General features: G+C 53.8%; 7 protein-coding genes across 7 annotated transcripts; 2 read left to right on the forward strand and 5 right to left on the reverse strand.

The window, feature by feature from the left end:
- Nucleotides 1-24: 24 nt before the first annotated feature.
- On the reverse strand, nucleotides 25-2,187 carry RHO25_005932 (uncharacterized protein; the record flags this gene model as incomplete). Its single annotated transcript, XM_023596799.2, has 5 exons — nucleotides 25-498; nucleotides 553-650; nucleotides 703-1,526; nucleotides 1,586-1,915; nucleotides 1,976-2,187. The coding sequence occupies 5 exons, from the start codon at nucleotides 2,185-2,187 to the stop codon at nucleotides 25-27; spliced, it is 1,938 nt and encodes a 645-aa protein (XP_023451677.1).
- Nucleotides 2,188-3,302: 1,115 nt separating this feature from the next.
- SDH1_2 (succinate dehydrogenase flavoprotein subunit) lies at nucleotides 3,303-5,353 on the reverse strand (the record flags this gene model as incomplete). The annotated part of the gene is made up of 2 exons (XM_023596800.2): nucleotides 3,303-4,424; nucleotides 4,478-5,353. The coding sequence occupies 2 exons, from the start codon at nucleotides 5,351-5,353 to the stop codon at nucleotides 3,303-3,305; spliced, it is 1,998 nt and encodes a 665-aa protein (XP_023451678.1).
- An 857-nt stretch (nucleotides 5,354-6,210) lies between these two features.
- On the reverse strand, nucleotides 6,211-8,103 carry RHO25_005934 (uncharacterized protein; the record flags this gene model as incomplete). Its single annotated transcript, XM_023596801.2, has 1 exon — nucleotides 6,211-8,103. One exon carries the CDS (start codon nucleotides 8,101-8,103, stop codon nucleotides 6,211-6,213), a length of 1,893 nt encoding a protein of 630 aa, XP_023451995.1.
- Nucleotides 8,104-11,107: 3,004 nt separating this feature from the next.
- On the forward strand, nucleotides 11,108-15,471 carry RHO25_005935 (uncharacterized protein; the record flags this gene model as incomplete). Its single annotated transcript, XM_023596802.2, has 2 exons — nucleotides 11,108-14,882; nucleotides 14,957-15,471. The coding sequence occupies 2 exons, from the start codon at nucleotides 11,108-11,110 to the stop codon at nucleotides 15,469-15,471; spliced, it is 4,290 nt and encodes a 1,429-aa protein (XP_023451683.1).
- Nucleotides 15,472-15,997: 526 nt separating this feature from the next.
- On the reverse strand, nucleotides 15,998-16,351 carry RHO25_005936 (uncharacterized protein; the record flags this gene model as incomplete). Its single annotated transcript, XM_065602719.1, has 1 exon — nucleotides 15,998-16,351. One exon carries the CDS (start codon nucleotides 16,349-16,351, stop codon nucleotides 15,998-16,000), a length of 354 nt encoding a protein of 117 aa, XP_065458791.1.
- A 2,069-nt stretch (nucleotides 16,352-18,420) lies between these two features.
- Nucleotides 18,421-21,408, forward strand: RHO25_005937 (uncharacterized protein; the record flags this gene model as incomplete). Its single annotated transcript, XM_023596803.2, has 1 exon — nucleotides 18,421-21,408. One exon carries the CDS (start codon nucleotides 18,421-18,423, stop codon nucleotides 21,406-21,408), a length of 2,988 nt encoding a protein of 995 aa, XP_023452143.1.
- Nucleotides 21,409-23,223: 1,815 nt separating this feature from the next.
- On the reverse strand, nucleotides 23,224-25,584 carry RHO25_005938 (uncharacterized protein; the record flags this gene model as incomplete). Its single annotated transcript, XM_023596804.2, has 1 exon — nucleotides 23,224-25,584. The coding sequence occupies one exon, from the start codon at nucleotides 25,582-25,584 to the stop codon at nucleotides 23,224-23,226; it is 2,361 nt and encodes a 786-aa protein (XP_023452145.1).
- Nucleotides 25,585-25,823: the final 239 nt, after the last annotated feature.

The raw sequence follows: 25,823 nt of genomic DNA on the forward strand, positions 1-25,823 counted from the left end.
GAGGCTGTTACCAAGCTTATCTCTCTAAATGGACATGAACACCTTCAACAGTGCCGGGTAGTTGGGAGTACCAAGTCCAGTCACAGGATCCCAGCCAGCAGAGGCAGTAAAGCCATTGGTATTGCATCCTGGGTTCGATCCGACAGTGATGTCGTGCATTGCTTGCGGGTTCTTATACAAAGTCGGGTTGACATACCCAACAGTGGGCTTGCCTGCCTTGAGACGCTCGTCGTTGATTCGAGTAAGGAGGGCAGCCCAGACAGGGCAAGAAGCGGAGGTACCGCCGATGAGTGTAGGGGCTCCCATTGTGAAGACCACGATGTTATCTCCAACAGCGCTCACATCTGGGTATCCACGACCGCTCATGTTGTAGATGCCGTTGCCGTACGTCTGTCCAGTGTAGTAAGGGTACTGGGTACCGGCAGTCTTGAAGTACTGCTTTACTGCAGCATCCTGGTACGCTGGGCGAGGGTAGATGTTGGAGAAACCACCTCCGGACTGTACAAATGTCAGCTTGTGAATTGATACATCACGCTGTTGTGGGCCGCATACCGGGAAGCGAGTAGTCGCTGTCTCCTCATCCTTGTTCGCATTACCAGTCAATACCGTGGATCCGACAGAAAGAATGTATGGGCACGAGGCGGGGAAGTCTGTATGAAGTCAGCGCATGTTTCCAATCGTTATGATAACAGTCATATGTACCAGGGTTGAAGATCTTCTGGTTGATGCAGCCATTGTCACCAGTGACAGGTCGGCCTGACACGCCAGAATCACCGGAGGCGACAACGGTAGTGACACCTTGCATGCCAAGTTTGAGGATCTCTGCGCACTGTCGTTGCTGGTACGATGCAGGAAGATCTGGCTCTTGACCACCGTAAGAAATGGAAATAACATTTGTCGGCTTGTAGACACCACATTGCTTCTGTCCCTTGTAGGCGCCAGCTGCGTTGCTTGGGTTGGGATAGACCGGGTCGAGATCCGGCTTTTCAATATCTCCTGTTGTGCAGTAAGAGCCGTCCAAAGCATCGAAGAAGTTGTTGAGAAAGCCAGCATATGTGTAGTTCGCCTCGTAGACTGGGTCATCAGTCTGGAAGAGGATGCTGTTCTGAGGCCAGATGATGGGGTAGCTGATCTCGAAGTCAAGGTCAGACTCTGGACCAGCGCTAGTCACTGGGTTGGGTGCTTTTGCACCGTCAATGGCCTTCAACACTGGGTGGGTGCCAACTGGAATGCGTTGTTGCAGAAGCAAGAAGAACTCATTAAGGTCAGTCTGGGAGTAGACATCGCCAAGGTCCTCGAAGATGCCCAGCTCGTTGCCCGGCACGGCGCTGGTGGCCTTTGTGAAGTTGTACATCGCCTCGATACACGAAGGAATGATAGCAACGTCACAGATGGCAGACAGGGGCGAGGCGAGAATGCTCTCAATTGTCGCCGGCAGTGCTTTGAGGAGAGGAGGCTGCGTGCCTTGTCCCTTGCCCCACCCGAAAGTGCGCTTCTCGATGTCTTCCTTTGGCGTGCTGCGAGTGCTGCATTCCAAGTCAGCATGACGGTCAAGTCATCTTCCATGAAACACGGCCCGACTTACTTCATGAGTTTGATTCCTGGGGTGATGTAGTCGATGTGCCTCTTGACCTCATGATGAACATGGTATTCATCACAGCCGATAGTGGACTTGCCGGTGGCGGCATGCTCGTAGAAGTGATACTTCGATTGCAGCAATGCTTCCGCCTCAGCCACAGTGGCATCAAACTGGATCCACTGCTTGTTCGCAGATTGCGAGATACGGTCGGGATGAAGACCAGCATCGTGAAGCCAACTCTTCACAGCGTCGACAGCATGCCCAGCTGGAGCGAAGAGGTCGTGAACCTCCTCAGCACTGTAGTACTTTCCGTAACGAGGAGAATCTGGGTCAGAGCTGCGTTTGATGATTAGCTTGTATGGACATTGATGTCTTTGCTTGCTTCTCAAGACTTACACCTCCATCAACCAATCGTGGCCCTTGTGCAAGTTCTCCTGCACCAGTCCAATTCGCATTGGCATCTTGACATCAGGACTCAGGCGCTCGCCCTTGACCCAGTTCTCAGACGAAGCCCGCTTCTCATGGAGGACATGTCGCTGTACATTAGCAGGAGCAGCAACAGCCACTCCCAAAGAGATTGCAGCCGCTACGAAAGAAGTAAAATGCATCTTGAGAGCCACAAGACGGCGATTCGGGATGACTGACCTAGCTGGACGTTCTTGCCATCTTTATACCAGTCGCAGCACACGCGAATCCGATGACAGCTCCTCGGTTCTAGCGTCGAAGGTGCGCATCTCTGAGCCAACAGCACGATGCTACACTCGCTCTCCTCACGCGAGCAGCATGAACTGTGCTCAAAGAAGAAGGTCACAGAGGTCGTGCGGTCGCCCAGCGATAATACGCTTTGGCTAAGCAACATGGCTTGCAAAGATCAGCGTCGGCAAAGGCTTTGGCAAGCTTGATTGCTGCAAGTGTGTGGCAGCCATAGCACTTCCCGCGCGGTGGTGGACCGTCATTCGAGCAGGCCGAGTGGAAGATCGCTGCTGCAAGAACGCCCGCGCTTGCCCGAGTGCGGCAGGCCAAGGGCTATCTTTCCTGCCTCTGTGCCATTAGCCGCTTCCATCGTGCTTTCCATTGGGGCGCAACTAGATGTAGATGAGGAGCCGGTTGCAGCGCATAGCGGGTGTGGATGTGTGCAGGCAAGGAATGGCCGAGGCTGAGGATTGAGGAGAGGTCAAATGCGGAGAGAGCCGTTGCAAAGCAAGCATTTCTTGTTTTGCTTGGCTGTTGCTTCTTCTCCGTCATATCCATCCTTTGGTTCGCATAGCCATCGTCCGGACGCCCACAATGCGAAGGAGGTAAAGCGCGAGATTCGCATACGAAGATGAGAGTGTTGACCGAGAACATGTCTCGGCCGTACCGATGCAACCACTCCGGAGTTCCTTCGACTTTCAGCGCCACAGCCGACACAAGGGCAAAAGAAACCCTGTACCTCATCGCATTTGACTAATCTGCGACTTCGAAGCCACCGACGTTTTTTGGGTGGTACTTCTACTGTGGCTGGCGCTCGGGAACGAGGTGTTCCAATCTGGAATACACACAGCAGTACCTCACAGCACTCCGTCAGAAACTCTAGTAATTGACTTCCACTTCTTTCGACGACATCGCCAGCAATACAGATCGGACTTAACCAGACAGGAACAAGTCGCATTGTACTCATGGAAGCTGTTTCCTAGCAAGCAACGCTCAAATCGAACAGCCATCTAGACTCTACAACACACATCTAATACGTCCTCGCAACCGGAGGTATGGTATCAATCTCACTCTTATCCAGAGTATCCATGACAACACCACGATATCCGATCTTGGTCTCCTGTCCAATATCTTTCTGCCAACTCAGCGTATGCTTCATCCACTTATCATCGTTCCGACTGGGGAAGTCTTCTCGAGCATGACTACCTCTGCTCTCCTCTCTAAGTTGCGCTGACTTAGCCGTCTGCGCAGCACAAGTTAAGAGGTTCTTCAACTCTAGCGTCTCGATCAGATCCGAGTTCCAGATCATGGACTTGTCCTTCACAGCGAGTCTGGTGTTGAAGTCCTCTTGGACTTTCTGCATACGCTCGTTGCCAACATCTAGGGCCTCTTTCGTTCGGAAGACTGAGATATCAGCTTGCATGACTTTTTGCATGTCGGTCCGGATCTCAGCGCTCAGCTTATCGCCATCTGCTTGTCGAATCTTCTCCATCGATGCAATGTGGTCGAGGCCGATGTCTTCCGGAACCTTGGTATGAGGAGCCCCCTTGTCGTTGTTCGCCGCAATATCAAGCGCACAGGCCCGGCCAAACACGACGATGTCAAGCAGACTGTTCGCTCCCAGTCGATTGGCGCCGTGCACGGAGACACAAGCCACCTCTCCGGCTGCGTAGAGACCCTTCACGACCTTCTCTTGCCCTGTGGTCTGATCGATATTCAACACTTCGCCCTTCCAATTCGTTGGCACACCGCCCATGCAGTAGTGTACTGTCGGGAGAACAGGAATCGGCTCTTTCGTCACATCAACGCCAGAGAACACGCTGGCTGTTTCTGCGATGCCGGGTAGTCGTTCCATGATGAGATCCGCAGGCAGGTGACTGAGCTGAAGGTAGACATGGTCCTTATCTTTTCCAACGCCTCGTCCTTCTCGGATCTCCATGTGCATAGATCGCGACACCACATCTCGTGACGCAAGATCCTTTGCTGTAGGGGCATATCGCTCCATGAATCGTTCACCCTCGCTATTCAGGAGGTAACCACCCTCGCCTCGTGACCCTTCTGTGATGAGCACACCGGCGCCATAGATGCCTGTCGGATGGAACTGAATGAACTCAAAGTCTTGATTGGCAAGACCTGCACGTGCTGCCATTGCCTGTGACCAAATCAGTGAACATGCTTCGCAGTCCAGGAATCAATGATACTCACATTGCCATCACCGGTCGACGTATGTGCACTCGTCGCAGAGAAATACGTCCTTCCATATCCACCAGTCGCAAGCACCGTATTCCTCGCAAACACTCTATGCAACGTCCCATCCTCCATACTCATACAAAGCATACCCACACACTCCCCGTCAACCATCAACAAATCAATCGCAAAATACTCAATAAAAAAGTTCGTATTATGCTTCACACTCTGCCCATACAAAGTATGCAACATAGCATGCCCAGTCCGATCAGCCGCAGAACAACACCTCACACCCTGCCCACCTTTCCCATACTTCAAACTCTGCCCTCCCAAAGCTCTTTGATATATCCTCCCATCTTCCGTTCTACTAAACGCCATCCCATAATTCTCCAACTCATAAACAGCTTTGGGCGCTTCTCTGCACATGTAATGAATAGCATCTTGATCTCCCAGCCAATCTGATCCTTTGACTGTGTCGTACATATGCCATCTCCAATCGTCTTCGGTCATATTTCCCAGAGCGGCATTGATACCACCTTGTGCTGCGACGGTATGCGAGCGTGTGGGGAAGAGTTTGGTGATGCAGGCTGTTTCGAGACCGCTTTCTGCAAGGCCGACTGCTGCTCGGAGGCCTGCGCCGCCGGCTCCTACGACTATGGCATCGTAGTGGTGGTCGATGAGAGGGTGTTTGTTCGGATCAAGGTATGAGCCGGAGGCAGTCGTTGCTCGTCTTCGTTGGGTGTGGCCTAGGATGCCGCGTTTCTGTTGTGTGGGCAGTGGTGCTATTCGCTGGTGTTTTCTCCAAGCTGATGTGTTTGACCGAGTGGAGGACGAAGTACTAGATCGTAACGTCGAAGTCGCATCGAAGACCGTTCGCCCGATTCGGTGTGCCATTGTGATGTGTATTCTTTTCAATGCCTCGCCTCTTCGCCTCAACTCAACTCTTTACCAACCCTCAATCGCAGGTGGCGGCCAATGAACCTCCAAAACCCCCAACTGGAACGCAAGCACTACAGCTCCAATGATGGTAAACAGTATATGCAGAACAATATAGGGAACAGTAAACTGATAGTCCCCGTAGGCAAAATAAAAGTGAAGGAAGACGCTCCTGTCCTGTGGTTGTCGTCTTCCATTGCGAGCGACGGCCGGCATCGTGCCTTTTTGGCTTGCGGTAAATGCGCACAAGCGTGGCTGCATACTGACGAGATGGAACAGAGCTTCACCGAGGGGCTTCACCCGAGGATCCACATGGATCATGACATTTTGGAAGATTTGATTGGTTGCTCCACATCTTGGATGATCAGAGATCCACGCTTGGCTCCGGGAATGCGCTGGGAATAATTGATGCGGCATGTCTTGCTGTGTGGTGTTCTGTCAGTCTATGATGACTTTTCGTTTCGTGGACATTTGTTATTTCTTTTCATTTGGATGATATTTCGTGAAATCTGCTGCATTCGTCGCTGCCTTGTCGTCCTTATTGCAGGACCAGCAAATGACGGACACACAGAAGGTGCACTTTCCACGTTTGGACCTTCAGGGCTCGCTTGGCGGCGTTGTCGGTAAAAGACGATTCTGCCGCAAGAGCCGCAATACACTATGCACGTTGCTAGGTGGTCCTCGTGGGCAACTTGGCATGGCCAGACTCAAGAGGAAGCGCTAGTGAATAGACGGGCATGCTGGCGGATCCCGCATCTAAAATATGTGATATGGCACACGCCTCTAATCATTATGCCCAGCGAGTGGTATCAGTATCAATCAGATTTACCACTCTTGCCTCCCACCCGCCGTTCTCTGCTGACACCTCCTACAGCTGCGCCATCGAAATAGCTTGTAGCTGTTGTGCCTGGTTTGCACCCAGCAGTCGCCTGCTCAGCCGAGCCCTGTCGGCCTCTTTCTTCTTCCTCATCTCCGCCGATCTCAAATTCGTCGGTCATTTCTATCAGGTCACCTATACCACCAGCTCCCTTCCCAGGGGTGCCAACCGACACTCGAGCGGGATTTTGTCTGCCGCCAGGAGTCAACGTGGACTTTGCGGCCAGTTTTCGCACCCAGGACTCAATCGATCCACCAATGTCTTGCAGATTCAGACCCCCTGAGCCTCCACCTCCGTGCGGGTAAGCTGGTGTAGCCGTGCCTGAGCCAAGCGACGTTGCTTCGTCACTGTACAAAGGCAAGTCAGGCTGGTACAGTGCGGTCTGGTTTCGGGGAGGCGCAACGTCTGGCAAGTGCTTCGCCATCATCTTGTTCAAGGTATCCTGCGCCGGTCCTGGAAATCGCACATGCCTGTCCATCGTGCCTACCCCACCGGGTCCTTGCAGATACGCGGGAAAGTATCCATTTGTGGCATTGCTAGGCCTCCGCCGAGGTCTCTGGGGTGGGATCTGGTTCCGAGGAGATGATGGAGGGTTCAGTAGATCGCCAGTGTTCGACCGCGAAAGCTCCAATGACGTTGAAGGAGTGTCGAGATCTGACCAGGAGTTGCTCTTTCGCCTTGCGGGAGGGAAATACCCGAGTGCCCGCCGTGGAAGCCGCGCGATCTGAACGGGCTGGTCGAAGCCGGGTAGCATAACCCAGGAGTCATGTTGCCATTCTGCTTCGCCGTGCGCATTCACGCTTGTCGCAGAGTTACTTGTGTGCGTGGATGCTGAATTCGTGCGATTCCTGTTGTGATTGGAAACGCTTTGACTGATCCCATTCGGCGCTGGATTCGCTGCAGTTGGGGTGGGGACTTCCTCCGCATGCAACGTTGAGAGTGACTCGCTCTCAGACCCCAAGAGATCGATTTCTGCGGCCGTGGCGGGCTTTCCTTTGACACCACATGCGTCTACTGGAAGAAACAAAGTCTTTCGCATCTGCACGCTATCGTTCGGCCACATTCTATTGGCTTTTCGTAGCATGTTGGCAGAGATGTTGTATCGTATGGTAATTCCAGGGAGTGTGTCGTTCTTCGTGACTTGATGTACATACGCCAGGGCATCCCTCTCATCTCCATCGCCGGGGGGCGCGGAGGTAGCAGCTCTGTCATCCGATAATCTTCTCTTGAACTTGCCCAACGTGTCCGCGTAGCTACTTTCTTGTCCAGTCAGCATTGCCTTTCTTTTCTGAGCTCGCACGGCTGCAGTCTGCTCTTCAGTGGTGCCTCCGCCAATTCCGCCAGATCTGGAGCCTGATGCTGCCGAGGGGCCCCATTCAGCAGGAGGTGCACTGGTACTCGTCCGCGCAGTGTGCTGCCTTCCGTGTGGCCTCCGGTCTCGTGGCCGCACACTTGATTCCTGCTCGAACGGATCTGTCCCCAGGAAATCTTGCGCTATGCCTTGCAGAGCACTCAATGAGCTTCCCCAGAGTCCCGCAAGGCTGGGAGAGGTCGTCCTTTGTTCCGCGCTCGCTGCTCTCGATGATCTCGCTGCGGCATCGTGTCGGCGTGCATTTGGACTCAATCGCTGCGGATGCGCCGAGGGTATGGGAGAGACGGAGCGGCTTGCGTAGGGAGATCGAAGCGGCGAGGCGATGCGTTTCGGAGAGGCATTGACAGGATCGAAGGCGGACTCATCGCCCTCGTCGAGGCCGGAGATGAGTCGCGCGGTGCGAGGCCTTAGCGTAGCGCTGGAATGGGCGGAGCTGGCGCGGGCATTGTTGCTGCTCATTGCCGGCAGCTTATGGAGCAGTCGGATGCATAGGGCGGTGACATGTATGGCCGGTAGAGCACCGCTGATGCATCACACCTGTCCACACGTGCGTCTGCCACGCTCGGTCGTGGGCTGCGCTGCGCTCGGGCGACGTATGTGTCGAGGTTGCTGCTTTCTTCTTGCTCACGTAGCGACAGGTGTCCGGCCTCCCTGAGGCATGATCCTCAAAACAACCTTGTTCCTGTGCCTGCTTTGCGACAAACAGTGCTGCGTCCGAGGGGTCGTAATGGGAATGGCCCGTGCGGCGCTAGTCGTGTCGCCGACTGCATGCGACTTTAAATAACTTGTAGACATGGACATGTTTGACCTCAACCACGTCCTCTAATTTTGCCACGGGGTCGACGCGAGCACCATCAATATACGGTTGCTGTCAAATTCAAATGGAACAGCGCGTCCGCGCATACTATGAGAGGCTACAATCTCTGCCAATTACGTGAAACACGAGATCCTTGCGAACTCCAGGCTTCAGAGAACAGAGAACTCACCATCATCCAATGCTACGCCTCATCACGATCGAACTCGCCAAGCAAAATCATCAACGGCTACAAATATAGTCGCACCATGCTTCACGCAAAGCGACCGCAGCATTGACTACAACCCCAAGCTCATCGAAACTCGCTCAGCGAAATGCTTTTCGGAATGTGATCCGCGTTCGCAACTGAGGTACCCCTCAGCACAGGCTCGACGCATTCACAGAATCCATCGAACCCAAATTTTCTGGCGACTTCGTTTCGCAGTTGATTGGTGTCGGCATCGAAAGTTTGCACCTGAAACATTGCACCGTTTTGACTGACCACTCCAGCGAACATGGGGGTTATTGGAGTTTAGATTTGTTCTCTATCAGTCCATGGTTTTGCCGTTTCGTCGAGCAAAAGGACCCGAGCTGAAAACGATCCCATTCGTAACGCGACGACACTCGAGCCTAAGTGCTTGCGAGCCAGATCTGCACACAAGATTTCGGACCCGATTGGGCAAGGCACGATGTTGGAGCTTGACCTAGGGTATGGCCACATGCGAGAAGAGCTGGAAGCATTGCAATGGTCGTCACACGCTTGCCACCGGTTGGCCGTCTGGTTCCATGCGAATGCAGATGCCAACAGGAGAAGACCTCTCTGTTTGTTCTCTTCATCTTCGAGAACACGACCTCCAGGAACAAAATGCATCGCCGCATTTTCATCTGCTGGCGCAGTGTGTGTGAAAAGTCCAGTTCGCATCTCCATCGTGGGGCCTGGTTATCATTCTTTTCTAAAACCTGAGCACATCCTTTTACTATGCGATCCTGCCTTCTTGAGAATCGCTGTACTCCGGTCCGTGGTACAATGGTTGATATAGAAAGGTCTCGCGATCAGGTCCCGCCGCGAACTGCCGTAAATCAAGGCCCTTGTCGCATCAGCGTATACAGAGCAGAAGATAACGACCAAGGGCTTGCTAGATCTTTCCTAGTAGCAATGTAAGCCTGCCGACACTTTTCCGCGGGTTGGACTTTCTAGCAGGCACGTCAGTCGCGGACGGAAGGCTCTCAACGTCAGGGGACGAATAATGGCCGCTCAAACAGTACCATCACATTCGATGTTTGTTTGTACCAACTCTAAAGGGAGGCACAACAGCTTCGAACACTCTTTTCGTACGTTTGTTACTACCGTAACAACAATGACTATATTCCACGCCCTGCCGCTCAATGGCAGTAAAGGATCGTGTACCGATCCGTGGCGAGCATGTATGTGTCTGAAGATCGTACTTTGTAGATCCAGGAACATCTCTGTATCCCTTCCGCGCGCAGCGCGGAGTGCTTCCACAGCTTCGATGTCGTAGCCACTAAGTCTTGGCTACGGACTTTCGAAAAACCCGTGCGAACAGTGGCACGTCGTTCTGCCAGGTCCCAGGTGGGTCGCACTTGGCAGACGCAGAGCACGACACCGATGACCAATTCCACGCTACGCGCGTTCACAGTCGTGCAGCAGCAGGAAGACATCGAGCGGACAACTCGAATATCGTCGTGAAAGCTGAAGGTGGTGGACGGAAGTTAAAAGAGTCCTCGTTCCTGCGGCAGCGAACCCTAAGGTGGGGCTCGGAAGCTTCACGCTGCCGTCTGCCGTTCGCAAGCGCGGACGAACTTTTCGGTCTAGCCAAGCTCTGTTTTCGGGACCTTGAACGACACTTCTTCCGGGTACGATCTCTGGGACAGATCTCTAACTGGGGCACGGCTTTCCAAAAGCCTCACGCACGATAACAGAACGGTGGCCAACGATCTGCTGGTCTGACCAAGAAGCCCCACTCTTCACATGAAGTCAATCTGCCATACGACAGAGCAACCACTCGAAGTGCTGAGCGCTTCGGCCCCAAGGTCGCCTCGTGGACCCGAAAGACTGCGAAGGCCGACCATAGTGAGATGTTGCACGACGTTCTACTACGTCAGCCAATGAAGGCTCAGCGTCAAGAAGCGCCCTACTGAACAATTTCCACAGAGCTCGATGCAAACTGCAGCTGAGAGCTTGCAGTGACAATAGAGTTCAAGCAGTGGCGTGGTTGCGAAGCCTGCGTTGGTCTGCCAGCCCTGCCAAGCCCTAACAAAGAAAGGCTGCATGTTGAATCTTCAGTCGTGTCATCGTTCCTCCGGACTTAGTTGGGCGACCTAGCCCCGACACGGAGAAAAACGTGCAGCTATGGCTGACTAGCCGAAAAGCCAGGCCATCGGGTCGTGGCTACAACTTCCTTCCAGAAAGCTCGAGCCAAGGTGTCTCACTGTCGGTCTGGCCTACCGGACGAGTAGGAGCCTCTATAGACACGGCAAGGCTACATGGCGCTATCCAGAGCTCGTCATTGACCCCGTTTACAGTTGACACAAAAGTCCTCGACCGCCCTCACTCTTCTTGATCATAACATCTCATGACCTCCCCACACTAACAGGGTCCGACGTCTGGTTGTTCTGATCTATCACACCTAAATCGGAACTCACACCACGATGCCTTCCCTCCAACGGTCGGGGTCGTGGACCACACCTGGGCCTGGCAGCGGATCAGGAGAAGAGGTCTACCGCACACTCAGCAATGCTATCTCGCGAACATTCAGCGGGAAGAAATCTGAGTATGAAGACCCGATGGAAAGCGATGAATCCATCAGCAAAGCCAAAGACTGGAAACTTATGGAGGAGGTGAAGGCTGTAGCTCAGCAAACACAAGCTGATGGAGGCAAAGCACGAAAGCTCGGTGTCACTTGGAAGGATCTGACTGTGAAGGGCATTGGTGCCGATGCTGCTTTCAACGAAAACGCCATCTCGCAATTCAACATTCCAAGACTCATCAAGGAAAGCCGGCAAAAACCGCCGCTCAAGACCATCATCGATGACAGCCACGGATGTGTCAAGCCTGGAGAAATGCTCCTCGTCCTTGGTCGCCCAGGTGCCGGCTGCACCTCATTACTCAAGATGCTTGCCAACAAGAGGCTCGGGTATGCAGAGGTCACCGGCGATGTCAAATTCGGGTCGATGGATGCGAAAGAGGCAGAGCAGTATCGTGGTCAGATCGTCATGAACACTGAAGAAGAACTATTCTTCCCTACCTTGACTGTCGGCCAGACGATGGACTTCGCTACTCGAATGAAGATCCCGAACCATCTGCCTTCGAACGTAAAGACAACCGAAGAGTTCCAACAAATTACGAGAGACTTCTTCCTCAGGTCGATGGGCATCGAACACACACACGAGACCAAGGTTGGAAATGAATATGTACGCGGTGTTTCCGGTGGTGAGCGCAAGAGAGTCTCCATTATTGAGACCATGGCCTCTCGTGGCTCAGTATTCTGCTGGGATAACAGCACACGAGGTCTCGATGCTTCGACAGCGCTCGAGTACACCCGCTGCATCCGAGCGATGACGGATGTAATGGGGCTGAGCTCTATTGTTACACTCTACCAAGCCGGCAACGGCATCTACGAACTCTTCGACAAGGTGCTTGTTCTTGATGAAGGCAAGCAAATATTCTATGGGCCTATGGCACAAGCGAAGCCCTTTATGGAGGATCTGGGATTCCAGTACACCGAAGGAGCCAACGTCGCTGACTACCTCACTGGTGTCACCGTGCCGACGGAGCGAAAGATCAGACCTGGTTTCGAAGATCGCTTCCCTCGCACCGCGGACGAGATCCGCGCTGAGTATGAGAGAACGTCGATCAAATTTCTCATGGAGAAAGAGTATGATTATCCGACCACGTCTGACGCCATCTCGAACACAGCAGATTTCAAAGAAGGCGTCCAGCACGATAAAGCACCTAGTCTGCCGAAGAAGTCACCTTTGACGGTCGACCTGTACACGCAAACGAAGGCTGCGGTCATCCGGCAGTACCAACTCATCTGGGGTGATAAGGCAACATTCGTGATCAAACAAGGTTCTACGATCGTGCAGGCCCTCATTGCTGGATCCCTCTTCTACGACTCCCCCAACACCTCCGGCGGCCTCTTCTCCAAGGGTGGTGCTATCTTCTTCTCCCTGCTGTACATGTCTCTCATCGCTATGTCGGAAGTCACGGACTCCTTCGCTGCTCGTCCGGTCCTTGCTAAGCATCGCAGCTTCGCATTCTATCATCCCGCAGCGTTTTGCTTCGCACAGATTGCAGCGGATATACCAATCATCTTCTTCCAGGTCACCGTCTTTGCTCTGCCATTGTATTTCATGGTGGGGCTGAAAGAGACCGCGGGTGCGTTCTTCAGCTACTGGGTCATCCTCTTCGCTTCTGCCATATGCATGACTGCATTCTTCCGCTGGCTAGGCGCGGCTTTCGAAACATTCGACGATGCATCGAAAGTGTCTGGATTTGCGGTCAGTGCACTGATCATGTACGCTGGATACTTGATTGCGAAGCCAGATATGCACCCGTGGTTCGTCTGGATTTACTGGATCAACCCACTGGCATACGGCTTCGAGGCTTTATTCGGCGTTGAGTTCAAAGACACCATCATTCCCTGTACAGGCCCCAATTTGGTTCCTCTTGGACCCAACTACACGGACTCTAGCTTCCAAGCTTGTACCGGTGTCAGAGGCGCTGAGGTCGGAGCCGCTTTCGTCACTGGCGAACAGTATCTCGAGGGCCTGTCTTATTCATCCTCTCGCATCTGGCGCAACTTTGGCATCATCTGGGCATGGTGGGTCCTGTTTGTCGCTTGCACTGTCTACTGCACATCGCGATGGTCCATGGCTTCTGGCAACTCCGGCTTCCTGGTCATCCCACGTGAGAAGCAGAAGGCTGCCATGCACTTGGTCAGCGACGAAGAGAACTTGCCAGAGAAGACCCGTGCTCGCGATGCGGAGAAGAGCTCCCAGGATGGTAACGTCGAAGACCAGCTTATCCGCAACACCTCTGTGTTCACATGGAAGAACCTCACATACACGGTACAGACACCTTCGGGTCCTCGTGTGCTTCTCGACGATGTACAGGGCTGGGTCAAGCCAGGCATGCTGGGTGCTCTGATGGGCTCCTCCGGAGCAGGCAAAACCACTCTCCTCGACGTCCTCGCTCAACGCAAGACAGAAGGTACAATCAAGGGTAGCATCCTGGTCGACGGCCGCGAACTCCCAATCTCGTTCCAACGCTCGGCTGGGTACTGCGAACAGCTCGATATCCACGAGCCTCTTGCCACTGTCCGTGAAGCGCTTGAGTTTTCTGCACTTCTTCGACAAAGCCGCGAGACTCCTCGCGAGGAGAAGCTCAAGTATGTGGACACCATTATCGACTTGCTGGAGATGCACGACATCGAGAACACGATCATCGGCACTAGCCGCGCAGGTCTTTCTGTCGAGCAGCGCAAGCGTCTCACTATTGGTGTCGAACTTGTTTCCAAGCCAAGTATCCTGATCTTCCTCGACGAGCCCACTTCCGGTTTGGACGGTCAAGCTGCATTCAATATTGTCCGCTTCCTTCGCAAACTCGCCGATGTTGGTCAAGCTGTTCTCGTCACCATCCATCAACCTTCCGCTGCCCTCTTCGCTCAATTCGATACATTGTTGCTCCTCGCCAAGGGAGGCAAGACCGTCTACTTTGGTGATATCGGAGACAACGGCGCTACCATCAAGGAGTACTTCGGTCGCTACGATGCACCCTGCCCACCCAACGCCAACCCTGCTGAGCACATGATTGACGTAGTTTCTGGGACACTGAGCAAAGGCAAAGACTGGAACCAAGTGTGGCTGAACAGCCCAGAGTACAAGAACATGACCACCGAGCTCGACCACATCATCCAAGACGCAGCCTCCAAACCACCGGGAACTGTCGACGACGGCCACGAATTCGCCATGCCAATCTGGGACCAAATGAAGCTCGTCACGCAACGCATGAACACCGCACTCTTCCGCAACAACGAGTACACGAACAACAAATTCGCGCTACACATCGGCAGTGCGCTCTTCAACGGCTTCACATTCTGGCAAATCGGCGACAGCGTCACAGACTTGCAATTGGCCTTGTTCACCATCTTCAACTTCGTCTTCGTCGCACCAGGTGTCATGGCCCAGCTGCAACCACTCTTCCTCGAACGTCGTGACATCTACGAAGCAAGAGAAAAGAAGAGCAAAATGTACCACTGGTCCGCCTTCGTCACTGGCCTCATCGTCAGCGAGATCCCATACCTCATCATCTGTGCCATCCTCTACTACGTCTGCTGGTACTACACCGTAGGCTTCCCCGGCGACAGCAACAAAGCCGGAGCAGTATTCTTCGTCATGTTGATGTACGAGTTCATCTATACCGGTAAGTCCAGTCCAACCCCCCTCCCTCCTCAACATTCCACCTCCAAAACCACATTCACTAACAACTCCCTCCAGGTATCGGCCAATTCGTAGCAGCCTACGCCCCCAACGCCGTCTTCGCCGCCCTGACCAACCCCCTCATCATCGGAGTCCTCGTCTCCTTCTGCGGCGTCCTCCTCCCCTACAGCCAAATCCAACCCTTCTGGCGATACTGGATGTACTACCTCAACCCCTTCAACTACCTCATGGGTTCCATGCTGGTTTTCACCCTCTTCGACGCCGAAGTGCAATGCAACGAAGACCAGTTCGCCGTCTTCGATACACCCAATGGTGAAACTTGCGCGAGCTATTTGTCTGAATACCTCCAAGGACCTGGAAGTAGGACGAATTTGGTTAATCCGGATGATACGAGTGGATGTCGGGTTTGTCAGTATGGAAGGGGGTCGGATTACCTTCATACGTTGAATTTGAATGATTATTATTATGGATGGAGGGATGCGGGGATTGTGGCGTTGTTTGCGTTTAGTTCGTATGCGCTGGTTTATGTTCTCATGAAGTTGAGGACGAAGCAGTCGAAGAAGGCGGAATAGAGAACACGGAAAGGACTCTGTGTGTTTGAGAGATTTGGTATTCTTTTTGGCGATGATATCCTTGGGAAGCATTGAATCATATGCGCAGGCGTTTGGACTTAGATGGGAAAGGGACTACAGAAGAAGGATAGGATATGACAAGGATGAAAGATGGAAAGGTTTTGTATAATAATTGACCCAGTCACTCTCTAACATCGACAGAGTTGGGTATGAACCTCCAACAATAATACAAAGGTACAAATAGATGTTCGAGCAGCTCTGTTTCTTTTCCTATTTGACGTTTCTGCTGGTTCCATATCTGTAAATGTCAGTAGGCGTGTGTGAAGGTGTTTGGCCAAAGAGTGTCACATCTATGCGAGAGTCAGGAATGCAAAGGCACAAGCTGACGCATTCCTTCTGCACGGCATCTGCAACAAGTCCGGCAGCGCACACGGATTCTAATGAGATTTCGGACTCATCGTCGTCGCGAAGTCCCGTGTGGACGCGCAGGCACTACGCCTTCAGCTTCCTGCGTCAAGCCGAGCGGCTACAGGCTGACTGGCGCTCCGGCTGACTCCTTTCGTGGAAAGAACGGCTTACCGATGTAGATGAATGAGTCTGTGAAGAAGTGAAGTGTCCACTGGTACGAGTCAGACGCGTGTTGTGCATATTCGGAAATTCCGTCAGGAAAGCGAGGGTGATGATCCGGCTGGAGCAGAACGTGGCCTTCGCATGTCGTGCTTCCAACGTTGCCGTGCTGAATCTGAATCAGTTGTACCGGCTGGACCTGAGGACGTCGAAAAGGGTAGCTTTGGACGTTTTCAATGCGCTTGTCTCGGTCGGCTGCGATGTAGAGTGCCTTGGCATGGTTGAGAGAGCTCGCATGGCAAGGGTATAGCATCGTTTTAGGCATTTACAAAGTGCAAGCTGCCGTTGTCGTCGTCGTGCAGGTGCGACGCAGTGGGCGCAGCTGTCGGACGCGTGCAGAAAGTCGGCCGTGCAGCCGGGCTATTGACGCGACGACTTCTCAGCTCCAGCGAAGTGAATTTTGCATCGCGGTGTTGGAAGCCGTGAATGTTCTACTGCAGCAACGCGAACAATCATGATGACAACGTGGGCAGGATCCATGTCATCAGGGCGCTGAAGAGTTCGGTGGCTTGCGGACCAATGGCGCCACCAAGCACGCCAGGCGTCTTACGCGTCCCAAAGCGTGATGGCGTCTTTGCATCGCCTGCCGTGCAATGTCGGCAGAGTCGATGATGAAGATGCTCTGTAGATGGCAGGACGTCGTTCTTGCGCAAGATGCAGCACAACAACGAAGTTCTGGACAGCAGACGTCAGTGACCAAGTCCACCGGTCGACGCAGGTCTGGCTCTCCACGAGGCCAGGCGCAGCGAGTTTGAGTGAGAGAGTCGCGGAGGTTTGAGGCTGAGGGCCTTATTAATTTTAATCTCTGCCCCCGGCGCACGACCACTGCCTTCTCAAGCAGGCAAGTGGTGCGTCAAGTGTGAAGAGCGCATGTGTCATCAACGATCACAACGGTAGACACTCGAGCGAGACTTTGCACCCTGAGCGCTCTCGCAATGATGGCGACGCGAGCAGGGAGCGAGCGACAGCTTCTTGCAGACTTGCAGGCATGAAGACAGGGCTGTTGGGGCCAGACGTTCTCGTGGGTGCTTGGGTGCAATTTGAAGGCCCAGGCGAGACTGCGGCACCACTTGCCGCGAGACGACTGTGACATTGCACCCTCGCTCGCCGCAGCGGGGGACCCACGCGAGCACGTTTCGAGATTCATGCGCGCAAAAGGCAGAAAGCATACCGACGACTGTGAAATTGAGATTGATGATTATTGCGATGTTGACAGTGCGTGCGTGCGTGCAGTGGGCAGTCTCACACCAGCGTTCGTGTTCCCGCCCAGTTCCTGCGGCGTGCTGGGTAGCGTGAAAGCGAGGCGCCGCCGCTAGTTAGCTGCTGCTCAAATCACAATCCTGGCCGACCAGATCCACACCTGTGTCTCACCCGCCCGTCGCTGCTGCCGCTCCTCGCACACCTCGTCGCCGCGCACAGCGGTCACTGCCAACGTCTCTTCTCTCCCTCCCTCCCCAGGCCACGACATCCCCACCGCCCTCACCACCACCACCGACCGGCAGCACTGGCCCGAGCCAGTGCGATTGACAACCCCACGCCGTCGCTCGCTCCTCCCTCGCCGCCCTTGGAACCATCAACACCCCTTGCGCGTCATCCGCAACCCACACTCACTTGACCACCGCCCTTCTTACGATTTTCCGACTTACGGCCTTGTAATCCTGCACCAGCACTGTTCCTGCTGTCATCTCGAGCGAAAAATCATCCACCACCCAGTGTCATTTGCGAGCACGCGCCTGGAAAGCCGCGCGACCATTGTCCGACAGATTCGAGCCGAAACGAGCCCATCCACCGTGACGACTTCTCTCAAAGCACCTTGACGGTGAGCCAATCGGTCTGCGACCGCACATTGGCTACGAATATCTACCCTCAAAGAAGCCTTTCTTTGTCTGCAGATTAGTCGCGCCACGTGCCTTTGAGACTGACTCATCGCGCGAGGGTACAGTCGCAAGCACCTGGCCGGGATACCCACAAGTCCTGTCCTGTCTCTTTGCGACGTCCAATCTTCGCGCTCGATTCCAACTACCGACACTCCTTGACCGAGACGACTCCAGGAACGAGAACGGGTGGGATGTTGTAAACTCCTCCGTCTGCACAGAAGTCGAATATTGTTGTTTTGGTGGTCTGAGCAAGCGTTCCCTCTTGTGGCATTCGTCACGTACACTCGTTTAAGGACCAACTTCAGACGGTGCGCACCCAGATCTGCGAGCGCGACGGAAATCTGCAGCAACTAACGTGGGGCAGAAGCATACATTTGACCTTCTCTTATCAACTGTTATCCGAGCATTCATCAGCTTGCTCTTGCACATATTAATTTCTTGCATCATGAAGGCTGCAAACACTCCAGCATGGGCTGCCGCGCTCGCGGTCATGTCCATGCAAGCAACCTTCGCGAATGCCGAGCCTGCGCCAGCTGGACTAGAACAAAATCAAGAACAGTCGCGGCCTCGATACTACTACCCCAAGCAAGTCAAACGGCAGTGGGGCAATCTCAGTTCCATCATCGGTTCGAACAACCGGCCAGACAATGATCAGACTGGGACGACACAAAGTACCACCAACAATGAAGAGGTCTATCCGACACGGCCGCAATTCAACCCGGAAAGGCCTGAAACGTCGGATTTATACGCCAGCTTGTTGGCAGCATTGTCGGGATCGACATCCAGTTCCAGCACATCTAGCTCCTCCAGCTCGACCAGTTCCAGTATCAATGCGCCTCCCAGGAATCAGACCTCGACATCGACAACCTCTTCTGGCAACATTGTCCCGCTTACGACTTCGACGAGCACATCAAGCAGCTCTTCTTCAGGCCAAGATAGGTACGATTCAGACGACGAGACGAGCAGTTCTTCCTCCAGCACTTCAAATGCTCCCAGCGGCCAGTCCGCTCCCTCGGACGACTCGTCAAGTTCGACCTCTACAACGTCCTCATCGTCAGACGGTGGACTTCTCGGAGGGCTTTTGGATCCTCTTCTTGACCCCTCGACATCGACGTCTTCCTCGTTCAACCCACCACGACCGACAGGAGCAGGCGTCCCGGAGAATGAGCCGTCGCCTACTGGGCCATCTTACACCGGGCCCTTGACACCAGCAGACAATGGCACCACCTCTGCCACCAACTCGACCTCATCCGTCCCGATCATCTATGTGGGCCTTTCGACGACTTTCACGAGCACTGTACCTTCAGCGACGCCTTCTTCTGAGGACAGTCCGCCACTTCTCAGTCTGGGTCTTGGTGGTATTCTTGGACCGGACACTGCGGCTTCTGCCTCAGCTCCGAGCGCTTCTAGCACATCGACTACAAGTGCAGACGAGCGTCCTGGTCTCCTCGATGGCATCCTGCCACCTGACAATGCTCCAGGCACAGCCCCCACGGCAACCAGCACATCGACTGCATCTGCGGAAGAGCGTCCCGGTCTGCTCGATGGTATCCTCCCACCTGACAATGCTCCTGGCACGGCTCCCACTGCGACTAGCACCTCGACCACTGAGCCTGGTCTGCTCGACGGCATCCTCCCGCCGGACAATGCTCCTGGCACAGCTCCCACCAGCACATCGACTGCAACCACGAATGATACCGGTCTCCTTGACGGTCTGCTCCCGCCGGCCGAGCCACAGACTACCGCACCGCCAACGATCACTAATGCCCCCAACGGCACTTCGGCGGGCAACAACACTGGCATTCTCGGCTTGCCACCCGTCACAGCTTCGCCTGCGTTGGAATCACTTGCCTCGTCATTGTACTCGGATCTCAGCAGCGTGATCGCCACTAACCCACTGGCATCAAACTCTCTGGCCTCGGAATTCTCCAGCATATTGTCAGAGGCAGCCTCTTCGCTCGCAATTGCCACTTCGCTGCCAGCGAACGTGACTGCCACTGGCACAGCGACCGACTCTTTGCCGTCGACTACGCTGACTGGGTCTGATGGCCTCACAGTGGTACCCCTTCCACTTCCTACTGGCTCCGACACTGCAACTGCGACGAGCAATTTGACCAGCGTCAGTGTTTCAATTCCCCTGACCACTGGCGTGTCGTACACTGTTCCGATCAGTAGCCCAACCGTGAACATCACCTCCATTCCCGCCATTCCGACGACAAACCTTACTACAGAGCCTACAAGCGCGCCGCTCGCGTCGACGAACTCAACGACATCATCTACTAGTGAGCCAGTTGTGGTCATTCCCTCTCCGACTAGCTCTGAGGTGCCGAGCACCACACCAAGCGCTACTGTCGAGGAGACCACATCGGCACCACCAGAGTCTATTCTACCAACAGCCACAAACACCGCGACGAGCATGAGCATCCCGACTTCCCTTGTCTTCGCTCCGACGACCACCGAGTCCTCGTCCACAACCGGTACTATCGTTTCAGCGGACAGCACGACCTCATCTGCCGCAAGTGGTCTTCCCACCGCTCTGCCTCGCCTTGTACAGCCACCCGGAGGCATGCCGCAACCTCCAAGCAACTCCACCCTCATCCAGGTCGGCTTTGGCTATCCGCTCAACTACAATTTCGTCGTACATACCGAGAACTCTGCTAACCAGATCTTCACCTATCTTCCGCAAGGTCTGGCATATGCTCTCAACATTGATGCCAAACAGGTCGCCATGAACGGACTTATGCCATATGATACGACCAAGTCGCTCAACTACATCACGACTTTGGCCCAGGCATATATTCCTGGAGATTTGGTCAACACATTGCAGATGGACCTTCATACTCAAGTATCTCGAGCATACGACAATCCGAACGAGGCTGTCCGCATGCTTATGACTATGATCAACCCCACAATCCCAATCCTGCCAGGTGCGAACATGGACACTCCTGGTCAAGGGGGTCCAAAATCGTACGGTCCAGGAAGCGATTCCGATGGCGAGGATGATTCGACCAACGATGGAACACCCATTGGCGGTGACTCCGGCTCTTCACAGAAGATCAAGGGTACATCTGTCGGTATTGGTGTTGGCGCAGTCGCCGGTGCAGCTGTGTACGCTGCCGCCATGGTCTACGTCGCTCGTCGCTACCGCAACAAGAGGAAGTCCCACAAGCGTGCAAGCTCGGTTGGCACGCATGGCGAGATGACTGAGAGATCTCCTGGCACCCCCGGCACACTTACTGGCGGTATGGGCGGCTACTTCATGTCAGGTGCCAATGGTCGCGGATCAGGCACGACAAGAGGTAGCGGAATCAGGGGAAGCGGTAGCGGAGGCAGAGGAAGCAGAAACAGCGCGGGCAGCAGCAACAACCGCAGCGTACGGGACCAAGGTATCAGTGCTCCTGTCATGGCCGAGAACAGTCTGGGCTGGAACTAGGTCGTGCGATACTCACTTGGCTACCCGTACGCTTTTTCCTCATTTTTCTTCATTTCGGACGATCGAGCGCGCGAAATAGAGCGAACGAACGGCACATGCAGCAGTGGCAACAGAGTCTCTCTCGCTCTCAGAGCTCCACCAAGATGTGTGTATACAGCAGAGGAGGATTTTTCTCATCATCAGTCAACAGGAAAGCAAGGAACGTATGCAAGAGAAGCAAGCAGAAAGAGAATGATGGAAACACTTTTTTGTTTTTGTTTTATACCAGGCATGTTGTGTGCCAATACCGTACCAGGCTTTTTCCTTTTTTCCCTCTACTGACCCATCCTCTTCTTCATGTCATTGAGAGAGATGGGAAATTTAACGTGTTTACGCTCTTAGTCCCGCCTACCCTCTTCTCATTCTTTCCTGTCTCTCTCACTTGCTTGTTTGGCGAGGCATCATTGTATTACCTTGGCGACTCACGACTCACAACGACTCACGGTCGATCATCTTCTACGAGTAAGGCAGCTCGCAAGACTCGTAACACCACATCATTGCAAGTGGATGGATATATACGAACTGATCTTTACAGCGATACACTGCTGACTTGCACATTCAATCTCATCCACTGACACGAACTGATACGACACCCATCGTATTCCCCATTTACCGATACAATATGCCCTTGCCATGAGCACGCGACCACGACAACAAGAACGACGACAACACAGCCACGACCGCTTACGTACTACACTCTCATTACTGTACAAGAGTCCTGGAACTTCACCCCGCCTTCTCTTCTCTGCCCCGCCTCATCATCAGTCAAAGTCAAAGTCAAAGTATCCCAGAAGAGTATGTTGCAAAATTAGAAGCGGGGATCAATTTCGTCCGATCGTTAACTTTCTCGCCGTGGTGCTTGCTTTCTCGTTTGGGACTTCCGGTCTGGACCTCGAATTGACTAGGATGAGATGAAATAGAATTGGGATGGTCCTGGTCTGGATTTGGGTTGCTGCCTTGCCCTGCCCCGCCTTGACTTTGCGCAAGGAGCACGTCATGAGGTGAGGGGTCGGAAGGGAGGGGAGGGAGGGAGGGGAGAGCGGGGAGAGCGGGGAGGTGAAGGTTGACGTTGAGAAGAACAAGTTCAAAATCGATGACTTGATGTCTGTGAACAACGCATGTCATACACTACAGTATGATGATCGCGTCTGGAAAGATCGCGGCTGCTGGCCATCCATGCGTGGCTTGAATGGCCACTGTGAGTCGTAGCGAGAATGATAGATGACGAACACAACGAGACGATTAGTATTTCGCTCCCTTCCAGCCGTGATGAAGAAAGGGTCATCGATGGAGATGCGGGGACCATTTCAGATGTTTCAGATCTTTTACTTTTCCATATCTCTGGTTCTAGACTTGGTGCACCGTGCAAGAGATTTGACAAAAGAGATCTGGACGCGAGCAAGTTGGAAGGGTAATGAAATGCAGACTGCAACTTCCTTGAAAAGCTGTTGCGCGATTTTTTTCGATTTGTGCTTGGGACAAATTGGGAAAGCAGAGATGGCTTCTGGCTGTATTGGGATGTTGGAAGGAGCAGTAGAAAGCTGGAAAAGGGGGCTGATGAGATCCACAGTTCATAATGCTATATCCTTTGCTCTCGCAAGCTCCACGCTACATCCTCCTCCTCACAGTCTCTCCCTCACATAATGATACGCTCCATTCTCGTTAAAACATTTCAGTATTCTCGTCCTAGTGTGTCTTCCTTGGGTATCTAGTTCTTCTTCTTCTTCTTCTCTCGCGCCTGCACAGCAGGTTCTGTGTGGTCTGCTCACACACTCCTCACCGTCCTTTCAACGGACTGGACAAGGCGATATCGTCATCCGCAAAGCTCACATCATTGTTGAGTCCTCGACTCTCCATACTTCCATGGCCACTGTCTGGACAAGGCGACAAATTGGGACTGCGCGCCAGCTTCGGTCGTGCTTTGAAGACAGAGGTATACTCGACATCTTGCTCGAATAAGTTCTCGCGAGGTGTGATATCTCGACGCTCGTTGGGCGCGCCTTCCGACACATCGTTGTCCAGCTGGTTGACGGTGTAGCGCCGAGGCTGAGGCTTCTCAGGTGTGTCGAATTGGTTCACTGGATAGATCTGTGATGTACGCGACCGCGCGTGAGAGGCTTTCTTAGGCTGCACTACTTGTTGCGGCGCGAAGGAGATGGATTGACGAGTCCGTTCCTGCAGACTCAATACAGGCTTCTCTTCGAGTGTGGAAAGCGTGGTGACGGTCTCGTCAGACCCGATGGGGGTGTCTGATCTGGCGGATCCTTTCTTTTCGTCCTCTTTCCTCCCTGTTGCGCCGTTGCTCAAATCGATAGAATCTGTGCTTTTGAAGGCCATCGACATGCGCGTGCGATCTGCGAGTGAAGGTCGAACAGGACGAGACATGCCATCAGGATTCCTGCTTGTGGGGAATTGAGGGGCTGGCGCATCTACCGGACTGTCTGACGAACTTTCGCTGATCGATAATCGCGATGGAACCCGAGGGCTGTTCCTGCCTGATGAGGCACGGCTCAGTGCAGCAGATCCAGTGCTAGCAAATCCTGTGTCGCTGCCCTTTCGTTGGCGCTGGGGAACATATGGATCCTCAATCGATGACTCTTGGACGGGGGAAGCAACCATGGAGTTCCGAGGGCTCGGTGAGATCGAATTGGCCCTGTCTGTCTTCAGCGGCGAGAAAATCTCCGACTTGAGCGGTATAGGCTCTCGTTGATTGATGACCTTGGGCTGTTGATACGATCTTGATCTGGAAGAGACGCGTTGACCGAATCTTAGCGGGACCGAGGTATGTGAGTTGGCTCGCTGATGTGGTTCTGGGGATGCTCGTGCTGTTGTGTCCACCGAGACGCTCTGTCGCTTGAATTCAGGTCGTTTCACTCTTTGTACCGGCTTGGTGGGCGATGCTGGATCATTTGCAGACTTCTTGCGAAGCTCATCCCGCATAGCATTCAGAATCTCATCGTACTTTACAGCACTTGTGTGTCTCTTGTGATTAGCGACAGTCGACGTCTGACCATTATCGGCCATGTCACGCAATGTGAGATTTTGATGTTGGTCCAATCGCAACTGAGTTGGCTTTGCTGTTGATGAGTCCGTATCTTTTGCCGACTGCACTTTGGATTTGAGCAATTGCTCATGCAGATTCTGCCATTTCTGCAGCCTCCGCTTCTGCTGTCGAGTGCGATCTTCTAGATCTTCCAAAACGCCTTTCTCTGCCGTGTCTGCCTTGGCAAGCTGATCAGTCTTGTTGTTGTCCCAGACTGCATTGAATGACTTGGTCAAGAGTCCGTCTGCTCCCGGAGCAGCGTCTCCATTCAACAAGGCATCCTTCACATCCCCACTGCCAACCCAGTTCTTTTCGAGTACTTCTTGTGCCACATTATCCTCTGGCGATCGACGCCGTCTCAGGCCTGCTGTCTCGTGCACTTGAATCTTCCTTGCGCGCAGGTCGACCTCCTTGTCCTTGAAAGTGTGCCAGAGCTTGTCGTAGGTCTCTTTCTTGCGCTCTTTCTCTTCCAGTACCTTGGCCAATGCAGCCTTGTGGGCAATGGCGAGCGGTAGCATGCTCTCCCGCTGCTTGATGTTCAGTGCCTTCCTGGTGCCAATTTTCTCCGAGTATGGCCTTTCATAGGACAAGCGGTCCTTGTTCTCGACTGTGACTCTGCGCAGGACCAGTCCAGAGAACGACAGACATAGTTCCCAGAACTTGTCGCCTTGACAATCGTCCAGCATAGACTTGCGCAGCACTGTTTCTCGCCCCAGAACGCCATCCTTCTTCAGCTCATTCAGACAGCGATACAGCGCTGCTCGGAGATTGATGCTCTGCAAAGGCTCCAGAGGTGGGAAGAAGGGCTGTAGCTTTTCCTGGGTGGTTGCCGAGTCGTATCTTCGAAAGAGTTGGAATAAACACCACTCGGCGCATCTTGTCCTGGCTCGAGCATCTTGCGCTATGTTCGCGACCGTCACGTCGGGCCAGTCCTCGAGACGGTCGAGGTTGAGCAGGCGACAATTGCGTATGAAGATGGCAATAACGTAGAGATTGTTTGTTGTCCCGCGTGGCGCGTCGAGGCCATTGGCGGCTTTGGAGATGGTCCGCTTATGCGTGGAGGCGCTCGAACTGGCGGTGGTCGGCCTTTCCATGGCGGCGTCGCATTGCCAGCAGACGACGACGGGGAAGACAGGAGGGGGAGGAGGAGCAGTAGTGGTCGTAGAGCGAGCGGTGCCGTTGACAGCCTCCTGGGCAGCACATTAGCATCACTTGGGAGAGATTAGCGGTGACTTGCGTCAAACAATGGCGCATGTCTGACTAGCAGGGATGACCGTCATTCTGCACAGCGGCTGTGGCTTAATGTTGTTGATCGGTCACGACTGCAGAAAAC

Source organism: Cercospora beticola, chromosome 4, assembly GCF_033473495.1.
Source record: "Cercospora beticola chromosome 4, complete sequence".
In the NCBI taxonomy this organism is placed as follows: Eukaryota; Fungi; Ascomycota; class Dothideomycetes; order Mycosphaerellales; family Mycosphaerellaceae; genus Cercospora; species Cercospora beticola.